The following is a 24,338-nucleotide window of genomic DNA, read 5'->3' as shown; positions in this document are numbered from 1 at the left end:
AAGTCTGGTCTCAGTCCTGCACTCTGTGATAGCTGGTCTGGGAGCAGTGGGCTGTCACTGAGGCCACTGTAGCCGCTCTCCCTCCCTCCTCTCTTGGAAGGAAGAGCAGAACACTGCAGAGAGCGAGACGTCTCGTAAGGTCAGACATTATGCATGACACTACAAAAAAAAAAAAAAAAATGTAGTGCTACGGAGTTCCTGTTCATTACAGGAACTGGATGAAGAGTTTGCACTATTTCTGTAGCACTACAGGCAGAGGATACATCTGAACACCCACTTGTAGATTTGTAGTGCAACATAAACCTCATAATGCCACATCTGAACATGGCCTATAACTAATACAGTGCAGGGGAGAAAACCCTTTCACATATTTCTTGGTAGGATTAAAAAAAGGAAGTAAAAGCATTCCTTTGACATATGAAGCACTGGACTGCAGAGACATGCTAGAGAGAGGAATGTACCAGCAGGAGTAAAAAAAAAATAAAAAAATAAAAAAAAATAAGGAAACTGCCTGAACTGCCATTTGTTTTAATATCCCTTCGTCCCCCCATTTGTCCCTTACATTCCTTACTCAGCACCAGGGAAGAAAATTGGGGGGGGGGGGGGGGGGGGGGGGCGGGGGGCGGGCAGTGGTGGTGGAAAGAGTTGCTGCTCTAGTGATGCTGGCTAGATAATTACCTAGACTGAAAACAGAAGTTATGTTATTCCACCAAAAATAAAACAAGGAATGAAAAAAAATATATCGTGTCTCACACTGCAGGGATATACAAGGACAAAAAAAAACTCACCACAGAAGAGCCTGAGGTTTTGTGTATCTGTAGGAAACTAAGCCCAGTGGTCTGGGAAGGTAAAAGTGGAGGATTCATATTTGGTAGTTTAGGATTTTTTCAGGGATGGAATGTATGGTATGTGTTTTAAAGACAACTGGACTCCTGACTAGTTGTCAGTTAAAATAAGGTATGGTCAGTAGGGAGGAAAGTGCTGCTGTTTTTGATCAGGGGTAGTTTGTAGCCGTGTTGATCTAAGGACATAGACAGACAAGGTTCTTTGGGTAAATCTGATCTCTTTTATTAGACCAACTCAAATAGTTGGAAAAATTCTTCTGAGCAAGCTTTTGGGTATAAATACTCTTCGTCAGGCTGAGGAAGCATCTGCAGTTGGTGTGTATTCTTCCTGTTCCCGATTATGCACGTAACTACTGGAATGTAGTTTCAGTCTTTTATACATAGAACAAGGCCATAGAGCATTGGTTGGATGGGAGCCCTGTAATATGAAACTTGTTAGCATGTTATTCAAAATCCAGGCTATACCATATACCAATACAATCTTGCCACTATCATGCAGTTTTACTAAACTAAGCCAAAAAAGTTCTCACTGATGGAAAACCCTGTTTGAAATGTTCATGCAGACTTGGCTCAGATGGGAAGAACCCTTTACTTAAAAAGAAAGATGATAAAAAAAATTAAACAATGAAGCAACTGAAAAAAGTAAGCTTATGTTTTCTTCTAAATAAGCTTTAAATGTTCCCTTTAAAGGGAGCAAAGCACATGAACTTCTGAAGTTGGAGAACATGCTATTTATCGTAGCAGTAGCATACAACGCCCATCACCTCAAAATGAGATTAATCTAATCTTGCACCTGAATTATCACAATCCAATCCAAGAAGGCTCCAGAGGACAGTAACAGAGTTTAATAATCTAGAACCAAATAAAACTGATTGCACATATTTTTGTCTTTATTATACATCTAGTGACAGATAAGGGAACTGAGAAAAGGGGTATAGTTCCTGTATGTAGATCACAGATGGATCAATCAGAAAGACCAAAACAGATATTTTGGGACTCAGGTAAATTTACAGAAAACGAGGGTTTGTTAAAGAACATTTGGAGACCATTTGTTCACCAGGCACTTCTGTTTTTTAAGTTTAAAAGCGGTCAATATTTGAGCAGAAGACAGACAGACAGACAGACAGACAGACAGACAGACAGACAGACAGACAGACAGACAGACAGAAAAAGAAAAATTACTTGATGACAACTATATGCCAATAACATTAACAGAAAAAAGGGGAATGGCAGACCAGTTTTAGGCCTAGTTAATATTGTACTCATTTCTGGCATCTCATAGCTACTTGAGAGTTTTGACTTTAAAAATGGGAAATTTTGAAGTAGATAGCACAATACAAATCAGCTCATTTCAGTGAACGAGTCACTCAAGCCCTGGCTCATGTACGCAGTTTTTACAGCTAAGTTTTATTTGTCCAGATGTTGCTGGACAGTTTCACTGCTACATTCTTAGAAAACAGTATTGAGTTGCCTGACTTCATTTTTAGCATGCAATCCTGTTTTGGGCAAATGTAAATGAAGGGTGCCTGAAGGCAGTTTAATCAATTTAATGTGGGAGACCGTACTAAACAGGCCTGTGCCGACAGACAAGACAGACCTAATTTTTAATTGTGGAATCTTGTTTCTGTGTCCAGGCTTACTCGCCATACTACTTTGGAAAACCACTTTCTGAGACCATCTATAAAATGGGAACATACTAACTAATCTTATTCAAGCACTCAGAGATCTTCTGAAGAAGTGCTACAGCCTGTTCAAATACTAAAGACAAAAAGGAGGTTTCTCCATAGCAAAGCTAGATAGCAAGCTATTACCAATAAAACCAGGTTTCAGCACTTTAAAGGACCGTGTCAAAAACCCCTTCGTTAATCATCCCAGCACAGCATTACAAATCAAGCATACCTTCCAGATTGGTGGCTTGACTCCTTCAAAAGAGTAGTATATCCTGACCTAGAGAACTAACTTAAAATTTCTCTTCATCTTGATGAGGACAGGGGTCCACTTTGGGGGTTGGGGTCACGAACATAGATAATAAACACTACTTTCTTGTCATGAAACAAAGATGGCCACACTGGAGTAGTTTAAAAGCAAATTTGCAGGCAATTACCCTTCCTTTGCTCCTTTCCCCAGACGTTTTTGGTTCCGACATTGTAAGAGATCAAAAGATAAGAATTCTTTAAGTCAGGAGCATCAAATGCACCCTGTGCTCTGGACCAGATCTGGACCGCAGAGCTCCTTGTGCCCTGGGCTGGATCCAGCCCTCAAGGAAGCAGCAATGGCAGCAGTAGCCAGCCAGGGCTGCCATTGCTGTATGCCCTGTACCACAATGGCAGCTCCAACTCTTTCTCCAGTACAAAGCAAAGTGGGGTCCAGCAGCTGGGGAGGTACGGCCGTGGCAGTGGCACCAGGCAAACCAGCTGGAGGGCAATGAAGGCCACAGCAGCCTTTGTGCACTCTCCTGCTGCTGATCACCACATTTGCTGGGGCCTGAAGCCTGCTACAGAATCCAGGCCCCATGCCCCCTAGCTTCCTGTGGCCCACCAGTAACCCAGGGCTGGACAGTGCCTCCAGGGCTGCCAAACAGTCTGTGCTTTAAGTGTTCTCTTAAAAGCCCCACAACTCCAGGTCTAGAACAGGAACATTACTCCTGAACAGTTTTAAGACTGTCAACCCCCACCCCCCACAACCCAGTTTTTAATCTAGCAAAGAGAAGGAACTTTATGAAGTGCATTAGGGATTTGTATGTGGAAAGTACCCAGACATCCACGTGATAGCAGGATAAAATACTTGGACAGAAGTGCTGAATCAGTGCCATAGGCAAGGCTCTGATTTACCTAACTGCACTCATAGTATTACTGAAGCAACACACAAGGCAGAAGCCTTAAAAAAAGTCACTGCATAGTCTGGAAATTGCAGACTGGGGGGAATGGGGGGGGAGGCGCACAGTAACTTGTGAATTACATGTTTAAACCCAGTCATTTATATTACTAATCAGGATTTACAGCTTGGTTTCTGAGTGCCTATTGATTTAGACATCTTTATATGTGGTTGTTCAAGTTTGTCCACTTTAAGTCTTGGATTAGTAGATTAAAAGCGCATGAGGGACCTTTGGGCTGATTTCTTGGCAGAACAAAGGTCGCAGAACCTTGTCCAGCATTCATGCCTCAATGCCCACAACTTGTGGAGGGAACTGCAGCAACTCCTTTAGAGCAGTTCTCAAGCATTGAGCTACATAGCTCTTTTAGCTTGTTAAACTGCTGTGTACCTCGAATAAAATTTGTATATTAAAACAGATGCTGCCACCACGAACTGTTGTACAGTTAGTTTCCTTCTCTTTATTTCTCCATTTATAAATAATTATCACTTTCCCATTTCTACTTTTTAAACAACCTTTTGTTGCTGGCCAGAATTTGCTCCCAGCTGTGTGCTACGGAAAAAAAATCCATCCTCAAAGAAGTCAAGCAGCTTTGCACTTACTCTCTCTGCAGATATGCAGCCCCTCTGCAGCAGGTGTAAGTTCAAGCATGCGACAGCAGCAGGGAAGACTGTGGAGAATGGTGCTGCAGAGGGGACAGGTGGCTTGGCACCCAAATTAAACAGGCATCCAGTCTTGAGGACCTCATCCTAACTTTGAAGATATGTACATATTTTTAAAACACCAGGGATAACTAACCAATGGCACCCCTTGTTTCCCGATTTTTCCTCCTAAGAATTAACTCTGTAACAACTTTAACCATCCAGAAGTGGTGAGGACAGAAACAGGGGGAAGCATTGCTCAAGTTCTAAGTGCCAATTTACTAACACTTACAGCTGGACTATAAAAAAAGGCCAATGTTTTGTGGCTTTATTGGTTATGCAAACTGTAGAGAAAAAAGTTCTGAATCTGGAAAAAAGATTTAATTAGGGGCTCACTTAAGTCTTCCATTTGTTACTGCAGCCAGAAACAGTAACCATTTCCAAGAAAGTTTGGAACTTTGTGCAAGTTTTGATGCCTAGTATAAAAAAAAGAATGTTTTAGCACCTATTTTAATGCCTATAGGAATAAGTTTGGAATGGACATTTAATAATTTATCTTTTATTGAAATTGCTGAGTGTTCTTCTATTACACTAAATTTGATTCAAAATGGATAACCTTAGAAAAGAACCAATCAATGTGGTAACCAAACAGACCAACCAAAAAGAGGAACAAATATTTTCAGATATTGACCAACATGTACCTTATGCAAATGAAACCATCTCACTGCCCAAAAAAAGTAATCCAACACACTTGAGGAGCAGACTCATGTAGGGAGATGGATTTTTTCCTCTGTTCAGTACCAGCAACATTTTAAATTCAATGAGTAGGGCCTTAGTCTATGCTCTAAAGTTGGATCTAATGCTACAGAAATGGCCGTTCTTCATGCAATTAGTACCAAAGAGATGCATATTGTGCAAATTAAGGCTTCTCTATTTCTTGGGCATTTTGCTTAAGACAAAAGAAATTACAGGGTGGCAAAGATGGTCTTCCAGGAATCCTGAATTCACTACCTTGAATGATCAGGTTACATCTGAACAGGCACAACCCTGCTCAAACACTGTCAAGGGACATCTTTGGGTGTTTGTCAGCAAATACTGATAAAATAAGTCATGTAACCAATACCAAAATATCATGCAAAGCACAGCTACCATTTCAGGCGACCTCTGTACAGAGTTGTACCTTTCAAGTAAAACACCTTTAAAGTCAATAATCTGTTTAAAGTTAGAATGGAGTATTCAAATTTACAGGATAAATTAGATCAGTTCCAAAATTTACAAACCATCCCTAATAGACACAAAAATTACACTTTTTTCATGATGGGTGAATCTGTAAGATTAATACCCTGCCGGCAGGAAGAACATGTTGCTATGATTCAGCAAACCTGAGTAGTGAGGGTCAATAAATACAAGGAGAGAGTTAAAATACTAGTCAAATAACTTGAATCTCAAGAGTCAGGGGCTTCATTCAGATTTAATCCCATCCTTTGAAAGGATTTTTTTAAACAAGCATCTACTGCCTATGGTGAGGATTTTAAAAGAGAAAATCCTGGCTAGAGAAGAAAAGGAGAATCAATATAACTCAGTCAACTGGATGCTGGATATCCAGTCATTACTGAACAGACCATTGTAAACAACCAGGACTAGTCTTTTTGTCCTTCCCTTTTAAATATTTTCTTGTTAAAGGCAAAAGTCAGAGTAGTCGCTCTCTCTCTCAAGCTGAAGTCTTCATATTTGGTTGGAAGTGTTTTATTGTCCCGCTATATATAATCTCTCTATATATTTAATTAGGCACAAGAGGGGTTATTTTAAACATTCAACAAGTCCTCATCACTATCATCATGGAATGATACTGAATTCAGAGAGTCCTGTGTCTGATGACTTGGCAACTTGGCTGCTGTTTTGCTTTCCTTCCCTCCATTCAGCAAGCTGGCCTTGTCATCCCTTCCATGGCTAGGTGGCTTCTTCTGCTGGTGCCTGTTCTTGTCCGAGCCTCTGGACTGTGGCCCTCTCGCCGAGTGAACCTTTACATCTGGAATGGTTAGAACTTCATCCTCACTGTCCATGTCATCCACATGAAGAGAGGTGAAGGCATCCGATGTAACAGATTTGGTGATGTGCCCATTCTCTTGTCCTCCTTTTCCTGGTTTCTGATTTGGCGCAGCAATTTCCTCCATAAGCCACTCTGTTTCATTCTCATTAGCTTCTTCTTCACTGTTTACCTATGGTAAAGAAGATGGCAAAAAGGCAGTGAGTAGCCTAGTTCAGATTCTCAGCCACCCTTGGGACCACCCAAGTCCATCGCTTGGCATATCATTCACCCTATCCTGCACATCAAAGCTATTCACTGCAAGAAAGACTGACACAGCAAAAAACTCCACATTCCTCCATTACATCAGGAATCACCTTCTGCACTACTTCTGACCTGTAACATTCTTCCTTTGCTAGCTCTGTGCTTCTCAGTTTGCCCCCTATTGAGTGCTGTTCAGCATCTCCCTTAGTCCTTCATCTGCTCTCTTCCCTTGCTTGCTGGGATCAGCCACTTGCCCTGTTTCCTCTCATACTCAGTCTGTGGAAGCCAGGAAGCTCTCCTGCCATGCCAACTTTTAGTTTACACTGACTTCAGAAAATGTGGCAGGAATCTTACATAGGTGTTCCTAGTTTACAGAGACATTTAACAGAACAGAACCTTAGCTGGCACTATAGTTAGTATGATTACCTTTGTATATTTATAGGAAACACTTGACGTTCTTCTGCAGCAGTTGGTTATCTTGTGCATCACAGTTTCTCTAAAACAGAACGGAAAGTTAGCAGGAAATGATAATACCTTTATTTACTCTTCTGGACCAGATACTGCTGATCCCCAGCCTGAAACCTTGACTTTCACTGTTTTTTTGCCATTGTGGGTCCCTACCCTGCCAAAAAGCAAGTGCTTTGGGATAAAAAAAATTCTGACTCAAGACTATTTTAACTGGAAATGATAGTTTTGTCAAACTTCCCCTTATCATACCATCATAAATTCAAGAGTACCTGAGTGCTATTCTGCTTTCCTACATCAGCAATAGTATTTGCCATGAGAGAGCAAGTTACTTTTGTTTGGCACTGCTGTAGTCATGTAAATCATAATGGCACTACATTTTTAATTTTTTTGCTTATCTAAAGAGTTAAATTGAACCATGAGAAAACTTACACATTTGAACACACAAACTTCAAGTCACTTGAGAAAGTTTTGTTTGTTTTTTTTTAACCCTTAATCCTGTCTCAGTTATTTTTCTTAGTAACTGTAGGAGTCTTGTTAAGCCAAAAGGAAGAGACTGGCCAGTCCATGCTTCCCTGTGGTCTTACACAGCAAGAAGGAAGAGAAAACATTTAAAGCAGAAAACAGCAGTCAAAGTTACAAAAATGGTAGCTGGAATAGGAGTTGTGGCACCTGCGATTCTTATCTTTAAAACCGTCTTTAAAATTCATGGTATCCCCTTTACTGAAGTAACCATGAATACAAGGGAAAAGAAAGTCCCTTCCTCCTCTTACCTCCTTTCTTTTTTGTAAAACAAGAGAATCAGCAGGCACACAGTGAGAACCACCAGGAGGACACTAAGCACAGCGCCAACTGCTTGACTTCTTCCTGAAAGGCCTTTATGAATTTGTGCTTCCTGGTCAATCTGACCCTCATTGCTTTCTGGAACCTCAGACATTCTGTAACAACACAGGAAACTGGGTTAAGATTAAAAGACACCTCTGCCTGACTGGATGCAACAGTAAGGGAAGACCAATTAGAAGTATTGTCTCAAGGACTGGCTTTGACCCATGTAAAGCCAGCTCCAGTCAGAATCTGCTCTCAAAACTGTTGCAAGGAATACAAGTGTTCCAAAACCTTTGTTCAAAACACTATTTAATGGGCATGACCGTGGTAGGGACGACATAATAAAATTCGTCTGCAAAAAAGCCTTTGCTTTAAACAGACACAATGGGCCCTATATTCAAGGCTGCAATAAGGAGAATCCAACACTTACTTAATTCAAGCCATGAATGCAACTGACTTGGGTAAAAGATACCAGGCCAGATCACTTATGCAGAGTGCTTTGAGAGATGTTCAGTTATCTGTAGCCATATTCCATGGCTTACTAACCCCATTACAAAAGGGCACAGGGCTGCTGCTAAGATTTGTCAGTTAATTACTACTGAAGAGTAGTAACACCTACAGTTGCACTCAGCTGGTCCTGTACAGGACAGCCACCATTAAGCACCAGCCCAAAGTGACAAGTACCCCACAGTAGGGGTGTGCGAAATGGGCCGTATTTTGATTCAGACTGGCCCAAATATCGGGGACAGCAATTCGATTTGTTGATTCAGATGACTGTCCCGATTCGATTCAGCCGAATCCAAATCTGAAGATTTGATGCCGATTTGGACAATCGACGATTCAGACAGACACAGCTTTAAATGTTTTTTCTACATACCTCAAGGTACCAGGCGCAGCTCATGAACGCTGCAAAGGATGGAACGTCTCACAGGGGTGGGAGGGGGGTGGGCACCCCCGTGTGCTTGATGGCAAACCTGGAAGTGAACCAGAAGCACTTCCGGTCCACTTCTGGGTCCGCCGCCGAGTGTGCTGGAGGGCCCCCCTGCATCCTCTGGCTCAGCAATCAGCTGTGGGGGGACCCCAGGTGCCCCCCAGACACAGGAGGCACCAGTCACCAAGCTGAGGCATGCCCCCCCGTCAAACGAGCTCCTTGGCAGACCCAGAAGAGGACCAGAAGTGCTTCTGGTCCACTTCCAGGACCCCCCCATGCTCCTGTTTGATGCTCCATGCTCCCCAGCATCATAATATTCACAAGCTGCCTGGTACCTTGAGGTATGTAGAAAAAAACATTTAAAGGTGTGTCTATGTCTGAATTGCTGAATCTTTCCAAATCTCTCCGATTCTATTCAGAGAGATTAAGAAGTCCTCCGATTCAGTGCGGATTTGGAGATTTGGCCACTGAATCAGGCTGAAATCGACTCAGTGACTGAAGCTTCGCATAGCCCCACCCCACAGTCTCACTTGAATGTGAGAATTTCTGCTTTAGTAGATTTCTGTTTCCCAGCAATTTGGGCCTTAGAGAAAGGAAGCCTAAAAAAGGAAAAGATCCTGCAAGTCACTCATGTTCTTAAAGTGAGTAACCAGGCACAGAATGGTCAAACTGAGGTTGTGGATGTGTATTACACTTGAAACCCTGCCAAAAAGGGGAACATTTCAAAAAGGGCAATGAGCTACCAAGTTCTGTAAACAAACAAACAAAAAAACCCAAAAACACCCCCACCCAAAACCACTTCAACTTTAATACTGCTTCGTCCACAGTTAAAAGTTGAAATGGTGTCAAAGTTGGCGTTGAAGTGGTTTTACTGCATTTGAATTGTTCTCAGTTTTTTTTTTCATACAAAAATCAGAGAGTGTACCAGCTGCTGCCCATTGGAAAGAGTTCCAAGATGTACACGTCAACACCATGACATCCTGTAAGGTAACATTACATGTTTAAATAGTTGCATTACTAAGACAAGTCACATTTATGTATTCCAGAAAAGAAGCTGAACTTAGTGCCAAAAGATCTAGCTGCATAGTCCAAACATTCAGGCCCTATGTGAGCTGTTAAGATTTGGTGTACTGAGGCAGCTGTTAAAAAAATTAAGCCTATATGCTAGTAAGCTGTAGCAACTAACGCAATTATTTGCCTTTCAGCTACTTTTAATGTAGTACTAACTGCAATTTTGTAAAGTTGACCCCTTTTATTTTTACCCAGCATCACATAAGGAAAGAACCTTTTCTGTATTTTCAGAATAGGAAAGCATGAACCAGAAACTGAATATGATCAAATAGAGTTTTCATACAGGAGAAAAAATTTTAATGGCAGGAGAAAGCCATATTTCCTCACTCCATGGCTGCCAGCAGACTGGTAATATCAATAATATTAATGCAGCACCCAGAGACAGGAAACCCATCTTCTCACTACCTTAGGATCCACCCACATATATGCATCTACTGGACTTTGCCTTATGCTTAGGTTACAAGCTCTTTGAAGCAGGAACCATGTGCATACAATATTTCACGTAACTGGGCTTTCATGATTGGAAACCGTAGGCACCACTGCAATACCCAGAGCATTCTTCACTCTGGTATACTAAGAAAAGGTGAGCAGATAGAAATGTTCAACGTATAAAGCAAGAAAGAAGTCTAATGAAGTTACTTCCAAATAAAAATCAAAAGTCGAGCACTTAAAGACAATTGTTTTAAGTTGCGCAGCAATAATTATTTGCTGGATAGAAACAAAAAAGCAGCTTTATTTTGGAGGAGAAAAAGTGTTTTACTTCTAGTGTCTTTTCAGGTTCAGTGAAAATAAAGTGAAAAACAACCTAAACATGAAATTTTAGTATGACCGAATCCAGCTGCCTGGTAGTTGAGCTATATGCCTCCAAGCATTTAGCACTAGCCCCCTCATGCCCCCCACCCCCACCTGTGAGTTGCTGCTTACAGTTGGATCCTTTCCTTTGGCCATACCCAATATAGATTCTGCTAAACACAAAATCTAACAAGCAATGCCCACTAAAACCACATGCCACTTTAGGAGAAAGGAAAAGATTACTCACGCTAATGGACAGACAGCAGATGTGTACCATGTAAATAAGTACTGACAATCTGATGTCTCATGGAGGAATTCAGGGATGCCTTCCTTTGCCTGCAGATCACAGTGGAAGAAGATTGTTGAGGAGACAAACTTGGATCTATCTTTACCACACTGCGAGTCAGACGAAAAGACAATATCCAAGTCATTATCTGCAGAGAAGAAAAATGGAATATTATAAAGAACAGTAAGAACAAATGGGAACAAGTGGAAAAAGATTAAGGGAAGTATCTTGTTTTACTAAAGTCCAATCTTCCCCTCCCCTCCCCAGCCCCACACCAGGAAATCAAAGCCATTTTTCCTTATTTTTTGATGTTCCTGCACCTGGATTTGCAAGTTTCAGCCCTCCCTCTTACAGGAATATTGGACAACTGTCATGAAACATGAATCATTTTTTTCATGAAGTTATTCACAAGAGGATTCAAGCGTGAATCCAGCGAGGGCTTACCTTGAATATAGTATTTGGCTTTATTGGACGAGCCAACTCTTCTTTGGTAAGGGCTGTTAGTTTTAACTTGGCATATGTTTGCTCCAGAGCACTGTGGGTGCGCCGAGTCAGTTATAGAAGAAAGCTGAATTTCATACACGTATGTGTCACCATTTGTCCGTATATCCCCAGAAGCTGTGTATAATCTGAAAGGAAAAACCAATTTAGCCACAAAGCTCAAAATTTATCATACAATTAATCGTGCAAACTTAAGATTTCAAATGTCAGCAGCAACCCAATTTTAGTGGGTTTTCAAGCAATAGACTCAAATTGGAATGATTATGTCCTACAGTCAAGAACAACCAGAACAAGATTTTCATTCATGGAAATCTACAAAATTAGGCTCCTCCAATGAACTGCAGGCATTAAGTTTTAAATGGCCTGATTTTTCAGAGACAGCAAACACTTGTGGCTCTCATCTTTGACATTTTTGGGGTCGCAACACTTCTTAGAAAGCCAGACCACTATTTCTGAAGGTTTCACTGTAGCACTAGGCACTTAACTTTGGGGTGAAAAGGGCTGATGTGCAGGCTCAAGATCCTGCCCTGTGATCAGTCAATAGCTGCAGCAACATTGACACGGCAATGAAGCGCACTAATACTAATCCAGCAACTCCAAAAGTGGTGACAACCACTCAGGACCCCTTATTGCTGTTTTAAACTAGAACAAAACAATGCTTTAAGCTTTATCAAAGCTAGGGGTTCCCAATGCTCCTTCCCATTCAAAAACCAGTAACTCCTCCATCTCAGTTCTTCCTAAACCTGTTTTCTTTCCTTACTTACGTGGGATTGGCAGGAAGATGACACACGGCAAAGCAGCCATGCAAACAGATCCACCGCTGCTTTCATTCACTTACTTACAAGTAAGCATGTGTTCTCTTTCAGGTTGGCTTATCTCCTCCGGCAAACTTTAAAATAGGTTCATCAGGGGAAGGGAAGGCCAAGTACAGAGGGAGCCATGGGACACAGAACCAAGAGACACTCATGAGACCGGCCCAGGTATGTAGCAAAGATCCTATTAGACACCAGCTTAAGGGGGGGACCAGGGACAGTCACCAGGGGAATTAGGTGTATATACACAAATGCCAGAAGCATAGGAAATAAGCAGGAGGATCTAGAGCTCTTGCTAGCGAGCAACAACTTTGACCTAGCGGGACTAACCGAAACCTGGTAGGACTCTTCTAATGACTGGGTGGTGGGAATAGAGGGCTAGAGGTTGTATAGGAGACAGAGTAGGGAAAAAAGGTGGGGGAATTGCTCCCTATGTCAAAGAACAGGACACATCTTCCCTAATCAAATTAGGGTCAGATGGTGGTCAAGCAGAGATTCTGTGGGTTAGGATCCAAGGGGCTCAGGGTGAAAGGGATCGGGGGGGGGGGGGGGGGTGTCGGGTCTACTACAGGCCACCGCACCAGGACAAGCTAGACCAGGAATTTTCCAAGCAGCTCGAAGAGGCTGTGAGGTCTAGAGATATGGTAGTCATGGGGGACCTTAACTAAACTACCCAAACATGCTGGGAGGAGCAGTTAAAGCTACATTTAACCACTCTTGCAGGTTTTTAACCTGTATTCAGTATCTCTACTTAACACAGGAGCTAAGGTGTCTCACCAGAGGCAATGCCTTGCTTGACTTGGTGCTGGCCACAGGGGATGACCTCATGGGGGACCTGTGGATTCAAGGCAACTTAGGGTACAGCGATCACCAAATGATTAAATTCACTATCCAGCAAAGGGCAGGCACTATATCCAGCAGGGCACAGATGCTGAACTTTAAAAAAAGCCAACTTTAATAGACTCAGGGGATTGGTTAGCAGGGTGCTAGAAGCCAACAACATGGATGCGTTGAGGGTCCAGGATGGGTGGACATTCCACAAGGAAACCATTCTTTGGGCTCAAAGTGAGTCAATCCCATGGCGGAGGAAAGGGCAATGGGGCCAGGAAGCCCCTTTGGCTAACCAGGGGCATCCAAGATATCTTAAGGGCAAAAGAAGAGCCGTACAGAAAATGGAAGTAGGGGGTAGCTAGCTAGCAAAGAGGAATATACCTCTTTGGCCCACACCTGCAGGGAGTCTGTAGGGACTGCAGGGAGTCAGTCAGGAAGGCCAAGGCAGCTCTAGAACTCAGGCTAGTGTCAGGGATTAAAGACAATAAAAAGTCCTTCTTTAGGTACGTTGGGAGCAAAAAGAGGGTGTGGGGTAGCATAGGACCCATACAGGATGGGCAGGGGGGCTTAGTGATGGATAGCAGCGACAAGGCAGAGCTCTTCAATGTTTTTTTTGCCTCCGTCTTCTTAAATGGGAATCTAGATGAACCCTCAACATACATCTTGGACACCAAACAAAGGGAACATCAGCCGACCAACAGTTAGTGCCAACTTAGTAAAAAGATACTTGGAGGGACTGGATGCATTCAAATCACCAGGGCTGGATGGACTCTATCCACAGGTAATGAAGGAATTAGTGGGGGTCATAGCTGATCCACTGGTAAGGATACAGGAGTGCTCATGGTGCTCGGGTCACGTTCCGGAGGACTGGAAGAGGGCCAACATCGTCCCAATCTTTAAGGGGAGGAAGGAGGACCTGGGGAACTATAGACCAGTCAGCCTTACCTCTATCCCTGGGAAAATCCTTGAAAAAATTATCAAGGAGCACATCTGTGGGAGCCCGCTGGCTAATGTGATATGAAGGGGTAACCAACATGGGTTTTTAGCAGGCAGGTCCTGCCTGACTAACCTAGTTTCCTTTTACGACAAGGCCACCAAATGTTTAAATGCAAGAGTCAAAGTGGATATTATTTATCTGGACTCCAAGAAGGCCTTTGACAAGGTATCCCATACCATCCTTATAAATAAACTGAGGGGATCTGCCTTGGATGATTACATGGTAGACTGCGTAGCAAATTGGCTCAAGGGTCGCACTCAGAGGGTGATAGTGGATAGGTCAGTGTCAACCTGGAGAGATGTGGGCAGTGGAGTCCTTCAGGGCTCAGTTCTGAGGCCGGCGCTGTTCAACATCTTCATCGTGATCTGGATGAGGGGGTGGGAAGCACCCTGTCCAAATTCGCGGATGACACAAAATTATGGGGTGCAACTAAAACCCTAGAGAGGAGGAACGAGATCCAGGCTGACCTAGATGGGCTGGGGAAGTGGTCAGAGACTAACAAGATGCAAATCAATAAGGACAAGTGCAAGATGCTGCATCTAGGGAGGAAGAACTGCCATCATACCTACAGGGTGGGGGGTGACCTTCTCACCTTCACTGAGGCTGAAAAAGATCTTGGGAGTCACAGTTGGCTCCAGGATGAACACGAGTCGCCAATGTGATAAAGGAGCTAGCACAGCCAATTGCACCTTGTCGTGCATCCGTAGGTGCTTCACAAACAGGTCCAGGGAATTGATTCTCCCCCTCTATGTGGCACTGGTTAGACCGCAGCTGGAGTATTGTGTCCAGTTCTGGACGCCGCAGTTAAAGTGGGATGAGGACAACCTGGAGAGGGTCCAAAGAAGGGCCACTCGCCTGATTAGAGGCCTGCAGGGAAGGTCCTACAAGGAAAGGCTAAGGGACCTTAACCTCCTCACCTCTCCAAGAGGAGGCTGAAAGGGGACCTTGTGGCAGTGTACAAATTCATAAGGGGAGAGCAACATGAAGTAGGTGATGATCTGTTCACCAGGGCACCCCCTGGAACAACAAGGAACAATGGCCATAAGCTACTAGAGAGAAGGTTTAGGCTGGACATTAGGAGAAAGTTCTTCGCCGTCAGGTTTGTCAGAATCTGGAATGGGGTCCCAAAGGAGGTGATGCTCGCCCCATCCTTGGGGGTCTTCAAGAGGAGACTGGACAGGCACCAGTGGGATCACATGACCCCAGGGTTGGTGACTTTTCTTGCCCGCCAGGAGCAGGGGGTCGGACTAGATGGCCCACTGAGGTCCCTTCCAACTCTATGAATCTATATCACTCCTACTCCCTTCATTGTAGGCTGCTGGCCTTTGATTCTGAGAAGGAATGATTGTTTCCCCTTGCTTTCTCAAAACACTCAGCATGGCTTAGCTTATTGCCAGGTTTTGCACATTATAAACCTGTTCCAGTTTTATTATGCAACTCGTTGGAAAAAATAGCATACCAGAGTCAGACAAAGTCTCAAGAGGCAACATTCTTCCTTTCCTGGAATCAGTGACTTAAGCATTTCTCCATCCCTCTAGTGGTACAGAGCAAGGTCACAGGAGTTCATGCTCTGGATCCCCCACATTTAAAGAGCGTATAGTTGTGAGCGTCCTCAACCATTTTAGGAGCTTCACACACTGTAGGACCCCGTTTTTACTTACTTGTAAAAAATATCACCCAAGCTGAAATTTTTTCCAGATGTAGGATTAATAACTGTCCCATTCACTATCTCCACCTCTTGTGGCTTCACAGCACAAGCTGCCCGCGTTTCCCACGTGATGTAGTAAGCACAGTTTTCTCCATCAAACCTGTCAAAAGACAAGCCATTTTAATGACATTCTCTTTTCAGTGTAGAAGCATAGCTGCTGCTGGCATAGCAGAAAGGAGAAAGCAAGATATCCCAGAGTTTCAACATAAGCCTGGAAGCCTACTGGATCAGTAAAAGCTATTTTTTTTTTCTCCTTAAAAAGCAAACAAACTGCTAATTTAAATCCAGATATTTTTATGCCAGCACTACTGAACTGCTTCATAAATTCAGTGGTTTCAAAAAAAAAAAGTTAGCTGAACCATTGATCTTACTTGTTTGAAACTCCAGAATTTATACTGCATTTGAGATTTTAAAAACCCAAACAAACAAAAGAAAAGCTACACACACAAAAACACTTAATAACCAAGTTATTTTGGAAGGTTAAATTTTGCCTTCTGTCCATGCTAGGACAAGAATATGGCTTGGTCAGATTTCCAGCTCCTAGTCTCTCCCATGCCAATGCACAAATCATAGTCAATTTTCCCCATGCCGCAGAGGAGCATTTACTTTGTTGCTGAGGGCAAGCCACAAGTCCTTAATGTCACCCACTCAGACCTTGGAGTTGTATTCAGGTTGTGAAGCTCACTACGCATCAAAATAATACCAGATACTTTGCATTTCTGTAGTTTTCCTCTCTCTCTCACTTAAAGGATTTTGATCTATTTATGTTGTGAAGCCTGGAGCTAGCCAGCACCTAAGCACTAAGGCTGTGCAAAGCTTCGGTAGCTGATTTGATTTGGAGATCTGGTGAAAAAATCTCCGAATCAAAATCAGGGGACCAATTAAAAGCTCCGAATTGAATCTGAAGCCTCGGAATCTATTCGGAAAAGATTCAGCCCGATTCGGAGATTCGGCCATAGACTAAACAGGCAGCGGTCCTCACCACACTGGACAAAGCTGCTTCCAGCTGGTAAATCAGGTGTGGTGGGTGGAGGGGGGAGATAAGGGGCATGGGGGAAGGAAGGATTGGGGCTGGAACAAGCTGCCCAGCTGGGGCAGGGGACGCAGGAGCAGCAGTGCTCGGAGCAGGGGCTATGCCCTACTGCCTCTTGCCCAGCCAGGGTGGGAGGAGTGGGTCCGGATGCAGGCACAGCTCGTTGTGGGCGTAAGGGGGCAAGCAGCAGCAGGGCATAGCCTGCTGCTTGCCCAGCCGGGTCAGGGAGCTGCGGGATGCGGGTATTGCTGCCACTTGCCCAGCTGGGGTGGGACATTGGTGTGGCACCACTGGGAGCAGGGACTATGCCCTGCTGCCACTTGCCCCCTTCTGCTCAGAGTGAGCTGCACCCACATCGCACCCCGCCATGGCTGGGCAAGCGGCAGCAGCACCCACATCCTGCGCCTCCCTGACCCAGCTGGGCAAGCGGCATGCTATGCCCTGCTGCTGCTTGCTCCCTTCTACCCAGAGCAAGCCACACCTGCATCTGCCCACATCCCTGCCGGCTGGGCAAGTGGCAGCAGGGCATAACCCCCGCTCCAAGCACTACCATGCATGTATCCTGCACCTCCCTGCCCCGCTCCAAGTCCCATGCCCCCCACCCCAGCTGAGCAGCTAGTCCCAGTCCCAGCCCCAATTCCTCCCTCCCCTACAGCCCTTCCCTTCCCCCTCTGCCCACCACAACAGACTTATAAGCTGGTGGCAGCTGTGTCTAGCGTGGTGAGGACTGCTGCCTGTTTAGTCTGTAACCAAATCTTCAGATCCAGTTCAGCCGAATCGAATCAGGACAGCGATTCAAGTCTCGGGGGGACAGCGATTTGATTCGGAATCAGCCGAATCCGAAGCAAATATTTGTTGCTTCATGCAGGTGTACTAAGCATACTGCAAGTCTCACCCCAAGAACTTCTGTTCCTGCCAGAAAAACAGCTAAAAGCTTTGACTGAGCCTTTTTGGAAAAAAAATTAAAAGGAAAGAAATTTTGAAAATGACTGAACATGTTGTAGCTATTCCCTTCCCTTCCCTGCTTCTAATTCAGTGACTGGTAATCTTCAACAAGCCACGGGCTAGAACAACTTGGCTTCAGTCTGACATTGGCCAGATCACTTCAGCACTAAGAGGCCAACTGGGAACTATACCACCACCACTTCTCTCATCCCCCTACTTCCTGGCTGGAACATAAGCACAGCTCCCTCCCAGCTGAAGGCAGCGCTCACGTGGCAGTAGGGACAAGGGGTGGGGTGGGAAGCAGCAGTAGTGGTGCAGGCACTGCTGAGACTGCCCAGGCCCAGCACAAAGAAAGCCTTCCAGTTCTGTGGGCTGAATCTGGCCTGTAGACTGCAGGTTGCCAACTCCTGTTCTACATAATAAAAAACAATTTATTCAGAATTTTCTGATTCAAGCTTTACCATCACAGAACAGCAAGGAAAATTTGGTTTGCAACCCCCCAAATCCTGCTGGTTTCGCTTTCTAGCACCCAGTTACTTACCACAATGATTCCACTGCAAGAGCATGCTAGTATCAAACAACAGGGAGGACCCAAACAAGAGGAAAATTGACTGGCGTTACAAATGCAACAGAAATAGAAATTCTCTTGTACACCTTCCAATTTAACTGACAGACTATCAAAAATTCAAAGTTGCCCAAAATTGATTCATGTTCAGCCTTTAACATAAAAACACTACCAGAAATTTCTGAACTCAAGTTCCTTGCTCACTATTACTTTTATTCCACAAGGAGACAGTGAACCTTGTGGCTAGAGCTACCACTTGAACTGTCATCCTCAAACCAGGGTTCTGTAGCAGCCAGGGTGCCACAAGACTCTTTCAGGGGTGCAAGCAACACTGTAGCCATGTGCAACTGTGCCATGTGAGGAATCAGATCAGGAGCAGATGCTCTTACCACAGCCTTTCCAGGTACAGCTCTATATGTTCCTCCCAGAAACAGGGGCACATGGGATAATTCCACCTCTGTGCTCCCACCATGGCCACTTCCCAAATCAGCTCTGCAGGAGGCATGGTGACAGCAGCACCTGTATCTTGAGTGAGAACCACTGTCCTACAGGAAAGATAAGTCTTGCTTTTGGCCTCTTCCTCAAGCCCGATACCTTGTCTTTGCTTGTCACTATAATCACACACCAGTTATATGTTAATTAAGCAAGTAGCTTTAATAATTAAGTGGGGGAGAGGAAAAAGAGAAGCATTTTGGCATGAGAGAAACAAGCCATTTCAAACTCCAGGTCAACAACTTCAGTATGTGGATCAAAAGCCACTCCTGCAGCCTTTCTGCAGCAAGCAGACAAAGGGCAACATGAATTACCACATTGCATTTTAACCACCTGATGCTGGTCAAAGTTTAGATCCATCCAGTTTAAGGGCTGCATGGACAAGATAGGAAGAAGGATGTTTTGGCACACACTACTGTAATGTTCTAAAGGTTAATCAGCCTGCTCTGCAGTCTACTGCTGAGTTTGCTTTATTAGAGATTCCTGGTGCCTGTACAGTCACCAGCACAGAAGAAGAGAACCAGGCACTTAAAGTGCAAAGTACTTACTGCAGACAAGGTTCCTTGGGTGAATTTGATATCTTTTATTAGACCAACCCAAGTACTTACTGCTTCATTTCAGAGTCTACTGGCATAAAAAGTGATGGGGGTAGGCAGTCTGAGATGAAAGTTCAGTCTTTCAAATGAACTTATATGACTGTGCCTGCCATTATATGCATTAGTGACTGAGGCAGTATAACAATGGTCCTGAGACTGCCACCAAATTCAAAAGTTATGGAGAGGTGCCCTGACTAAAACAGGTGAAAACTACTGCACTAGAAGTTATGAGCTATACATTCTCTCCTCAAAGCTACTTACTTGCTGCAACCACTTGGCCCTTCTGGAATTAAAAATATACTATGTCCCAACAGCAGTTTCAAACTGGTCACCTTTCATCAAAAGAATTTCAAAAGTGACTAACCAAAGTTCTTAAAATCAAGATCTGTTCGTGTCACATCCTCCTAGTATGCTTCCATAATACTTCTAGTGTCAGAGCAACAGACAACAAGAACAGGAGACATTGTCACTAGCGAGAACCCCAGAATGTTGAGTCCTGCACAGCCATAGAGCAAAAAGACTGCAAGATCTTCACTTACAGTTGTCTCTCTTCAAGCAGTAACCAATAGGAAGTACCAGTCATAAATGGTTAACTAAACCCTGAGGGTCAAAAACTTTTACTCACCGTTGCAACACAGGCTTGCCAACTGTTTTTGCACATTTCAGTTCTATAACAGTTGTTGTTTTCTTGTTTTCACTACATTCTTGTCCACCGGAGTAACTAATATATACTTTATCATCTGAAAAGAAAGAGACTCAGGGTCCTTGTAGTTCTCTTTACAAACTACAGCTAGATGCTTAAAATTGTATAAAGAACTAAAATCAGCATTTCATCAGACTATACGTCAAATTACAGTATTTTGTAATAATCAGTGCAACATCCAAATCTCAAATCACTCCAAACAAACCATTACTATGCAACTCTTGCATACAATTCCCCACCCCCCCGGTTTAAAATTTATCTGTCCTGTACTTTTGTATTGCAACAAGTTTTCTTGATACATTGTAAAATTCCCTTCCACATTCTCAAATAGCGTATTATTTTTACTGTTTACAGACGAGCTCTGGGGGGGATTTAATTAGAGAGACTCCAAGAGCTGCTCTAAAGCACCCAGAGCATCATGTGCATCAGTGTTCTTGTGCTGAAACAGTGGTGGGGATGCTTTAACTAAAGCTCATTTGTACTCATCCCTGTGCCAAAAAGATGCAGCTGGAGCCCCATTAACAATAAAAAGCTTACAGGCAAGAAGTCAGTTCTTTTGCAGCCTTCACATAAGAATTTCAGCATAATTACTAGGTCCTTGTAAAACAATTAAAAAAAATCATCATTGACAGAAGTTCAGCAGGATTATTGTACCTGTCACATTCAGCTTCTGCGTGTGTACAAGTCCTAGCACCTGAACAGCTCCATTTTGGCTTTTTTTGCAAATACTAGCTCTGTCAGAGCATCCTGTAGGTCCTTCATATACTCTCTGACAAAGATTCATGTAATACCTACAGCATGAAAAAAAATCCACATCACTAGCAGACAGATTTAAAATAAACATATGCTAAGCAAACAGGAAGAGGGAAGACAAACATACCATTCATATATTTTGAAAAGTAGCTTGGCTTTCTTTGTTGTAATGACTTGTAATCAAATTATTTTTTAAAGGCTCATATACATGACCTGAGGCAAGCAGTGTGTGAACTACAAAACCCTGCAGGTTTTTAGCCAGCATTTCCAAGTTGAATGACTTTATTTTTTTTTTAAATAAAACTCATTTGACATTTCTTACCAACTTAAGTACACACTTATAACAAAGTTACAGTTGGATGGAAGTGAACTAGAAGTTTTAACCAATACATAAAATAATGTCACCTTGAACTAGGCCGAAACATAAAACAAAATTTACATTTAGAACAGACTAAATAAGGGAGTACAGTTGAACTGTTTCTGGTCTCAATGACCTTTTAAGTCTTTAGCATAGGTAGGCCTCCTCTCCATTTTCTTTTAATCACAAACAGGCAGTTGAAAAAGCAGACTCCCCCCTCCCCTCAAATTAGCTGTGCAACAGTCATTGGCATTTGGAAAAAAAGAGACTTGAAGTATTTCCTCTACTAGAAATGAAACACTGAATGCTGAAAGTGAGAGTTAATTACATATGATATTGCACCATGTTTATAAAGCTTAATCTGAGGTCAAACCAAGGTGCTCCCCTTCATTAAATATGCAAATAAATGCCTTAAAAGTGCTGTATCAATGAATTATTGACACATGAAAATGAATTTTGTGCTAAATTTTGGCATCTTATGTTTAAACCTAATCTCAGTTTGGAAACAGCTAAAATATTTAAAAGATACAATTGGCTTATATAAAACTTCTATCCAGTTGACATCTGTTTAAAGAACTTTATACTGGAAAAATCTTATCAACTTAAAATAAACTACTGACCATGGTCTATCAAATATTGATAATGTCATACCCTCTAACTTTAGTACAGGAGCTATTCAGTGGATGAAAATAAAGAACATTAAAATATGAACTCACGAGCTCCCTTCATAAGAGAAGACCCAAGATCCTGTAAGGGAAGAAAGCACTCTCAAATCGTATGTTTTGTGCTTTTGGATAAACTTGCATTCCATCTTCTGTGGAGGACAAACCACCTGCGTCTTCCACTCAAATGTCACAGCACAGCCAAGTGTCTCACTCAAAAGCTGAGGGGTGCCTTCGCCAGCATTTTCATCACACTTGAAAATAATAGTAGATTCCCGATTCCCAACCACTATGAGAAGAATCATTAAGGATGATTAAGAACCTGAAGATGTTTAAAGGCATTTGTAATTACTGCATTGCAGAACTGACGTAATCAGGTAGAAGAGTGTTCAGATTAGACTGAGCCTGGTATGGGCAGCAGACATTTGAAAGAACAGAATTAAAATTCAGAACGATCTTGATAAATTGAAGAAAAATGATGCCAAAAAAACCAAACAAAACAAAACAGGAAATGGGAAACATTGCACTCAGGACAAAAAAAAAAAAAGTTACATGTACAAATAACCAAAGAACGGAGAAAGCTTCAGACCTGCCAGAAAGAACCTGCAGGAGTCACACATGTCAGAGGAAAAGATCCTTTCATTTTATTCCCCACAGGACTGGCAGCAGCTGATTTACATAGCCAGTAAGGAGATTTCAAGTAGATATTAGAAATAATTTTTAACCATGAAAGTAAAGAAGTGGAACATTATAGACTGTGGAACTGCAGTCACCGGAAATTAAACGCAGATTAGAGAAACACCAGAGTAGGGTGATTTAGACAAGGATGTTCTGCTTTGAGCAAGAGGTTGAAGTAGATGACCTTCTGTGGTCCCTTGAAACCCTGTTTTTCTACACAGCTAGCAAAGAGACCTGAAACTTGTTTTTTAGGACATATGCAGTTGTTGCATTCTACCTACTAGATTTACCAATTCGTTTTCACGTAACATTATGCCAATAACAAAGAACTTGCTTCCATGAGAGTTGGACTGCTCTATATTAAGTAAAGTTTTTTACCATAATCTGATGATTGACAATTTTCTACAAGTTCATGCAAAACACTTGTATTCAGACAAACCTATTTATTCCATACAATGCATCCCCTCTCCCACCTCCAAGCTTTACCCAGTGGTCCCTTTTGATTGCTATTATACCAAGGTCCTTTACTGGTGCCTTTAGTAATTTGGTCCAGTTCTGAACTGCATACACTTCATACCCAGCTTAATGTCTTACTAACCATTTCCACAAAATCCCCATTTTCCATCTCTGTCATAATCCTTAGTTGTGGAACACCACGGTTTTCCTTCTCCATCTGTAATGCACTCCTCATAGTTCTTGTCTTTATACTTGAAGGGGAAGACACAAAGTTCACCCTTTTCGGTCACTGAAAGTGGAGGCAACATGTCAGTACACAAAATATTCTCATTACTAGGTATACTTTTTTGGATTTATTCTGCTCACCGCCACCCCTCCATCCACCATATTTTGAAATTCACTGGCACAATTAGTTATGTATGGCTGTCACATCTAGAAGCATTCAGATACCATACTTGGTGCGAAACAATCATCTAAACAAAGAGCTAAAAGCTATAATTTAGCTATTTCAAACCTGCTGTCTGTTGCAAGGATTACAGTTTGCAAAGAAAGGCTGTCCTCTAGCATTAGAATTTAGTAGATCACAAATGTAAACATATTAAGTTACAATAAAAGCCAAGATTGCTTCTTTCAAACAGTAAAATTATTTCCTTGACAGTTGCGACTCATTTTAAATGTAGAAGTACACAGAGTCAGTTATGGGATCTTACCTGGAGGGCACTGATCACCCCTTGTGTACTGCAGAATGACAGTTTCATCCTGATGCCTGTAATCCATTTTCATTTCTTTGAAATTTCCAAAGGAAGCAGCACTGTTTTCAGACACCAGGCATACTGCCCCGTCTTTGCATTTTCCCTGCGGTACATCTACTACTTTAGCGCACACGCCAACATGGTAACTGTTGGAGCCAGACAAGATCTGCATGGACACCCAACAGTGGCACGTTAAGTCAGAAAAATAAATGACAGGATAACCAGCAGGCAATATTCTGCAAGAATTTAAGAATCTCCCATGTACTCAAAGTTCTGCATAAGGCTCAACTGGAATGAACACACAAGGATTCTGTAAGGCCAAGAAGTAGTCTATAGCCAAAGGGATATGAGTGTGGACATGCAGCACATTTACACCACTGTAATCTGCCTAGACTCCTCTGGAAACATGAAGTAGGAGTCAAGCTACTGAGAGTCATTCTGGGATAGTCAGAGCATGGTTATTCCTGAGTGTTGCAGC

General features: G+C 42.8%; 1 protein-coding gene across 1 annotated transcript in view; it reads right to left on the bottom strand.

Moving 5' to 3' along the window:
* Positions 1-1,717: 1,717 nt before the first annotated feature.
* IGF2R (insulin like growth factor 2 receptor) overlaps positions 1,718-24,338 on the bottom strand; it is a 92,493-nt gene continuing 69,872 nt past the window's right edge. The window contains exons 38-48 of the mRNA XM_006264580.4: positions 23,819-24,026; positions 23,251-23,397; positions 22,029-22,263; positions 20,856-20,992; positions 20,124-20,238; positions 15,821-15,967; positions 11,463-11,647; positions 10,980-11,166; positions 7,887-8,051; positions 7,075-7,144; positions 1,718-6,577 (exon numbers count right to left, since the gene is read on the bottom strand). Of these exons, the coding sequence (XP_006264642.3) occupies positions 6,164-6,577; positions 7,075-7,144; positions 7,887-8,051; positions 10,980-11,166; positions 11,463-11,647; positions 15,821-15,967; positions 20,124-20,238; positions 20,856-20,992; positions 22,029-22,263; positions 23,251-23,397; positions 23,819-24,026 (2,010 nt within the window). The 3' untranslated portion in view covers positions 1,718-6,163. The remainder of the gene's footprint in view (positions 6,578-7,074; positions 7,145-7,886; positions 8,052-10,979; positions 11,167-11,462; positions 11,648-15,820; positions 15,968-20,123; positions 20,239-20,855; positions 20,993-22,028; positions 22,264-23,250; positions 23,398-23,818; positions 24,027-24,338) is intronic.

Source organism: Alligator mississippiensis, chromosome 1 (genome assembly GCF_030867095.1).
Source record: "Alligator mississippiensis isolate rAllMis1 chromosome 1, rAllMis1, whole genome shotgun sequence".
NCBI lineage: Eukaryota > Metazoa > Chordata > Crocodylia > Alligatoridae > Alligator > Alligator mississippiensis.
Note: the sequence above shows the minus strand (reverse complement) of the source record. Positions and strands in the feature narration are given on the sequence as shown.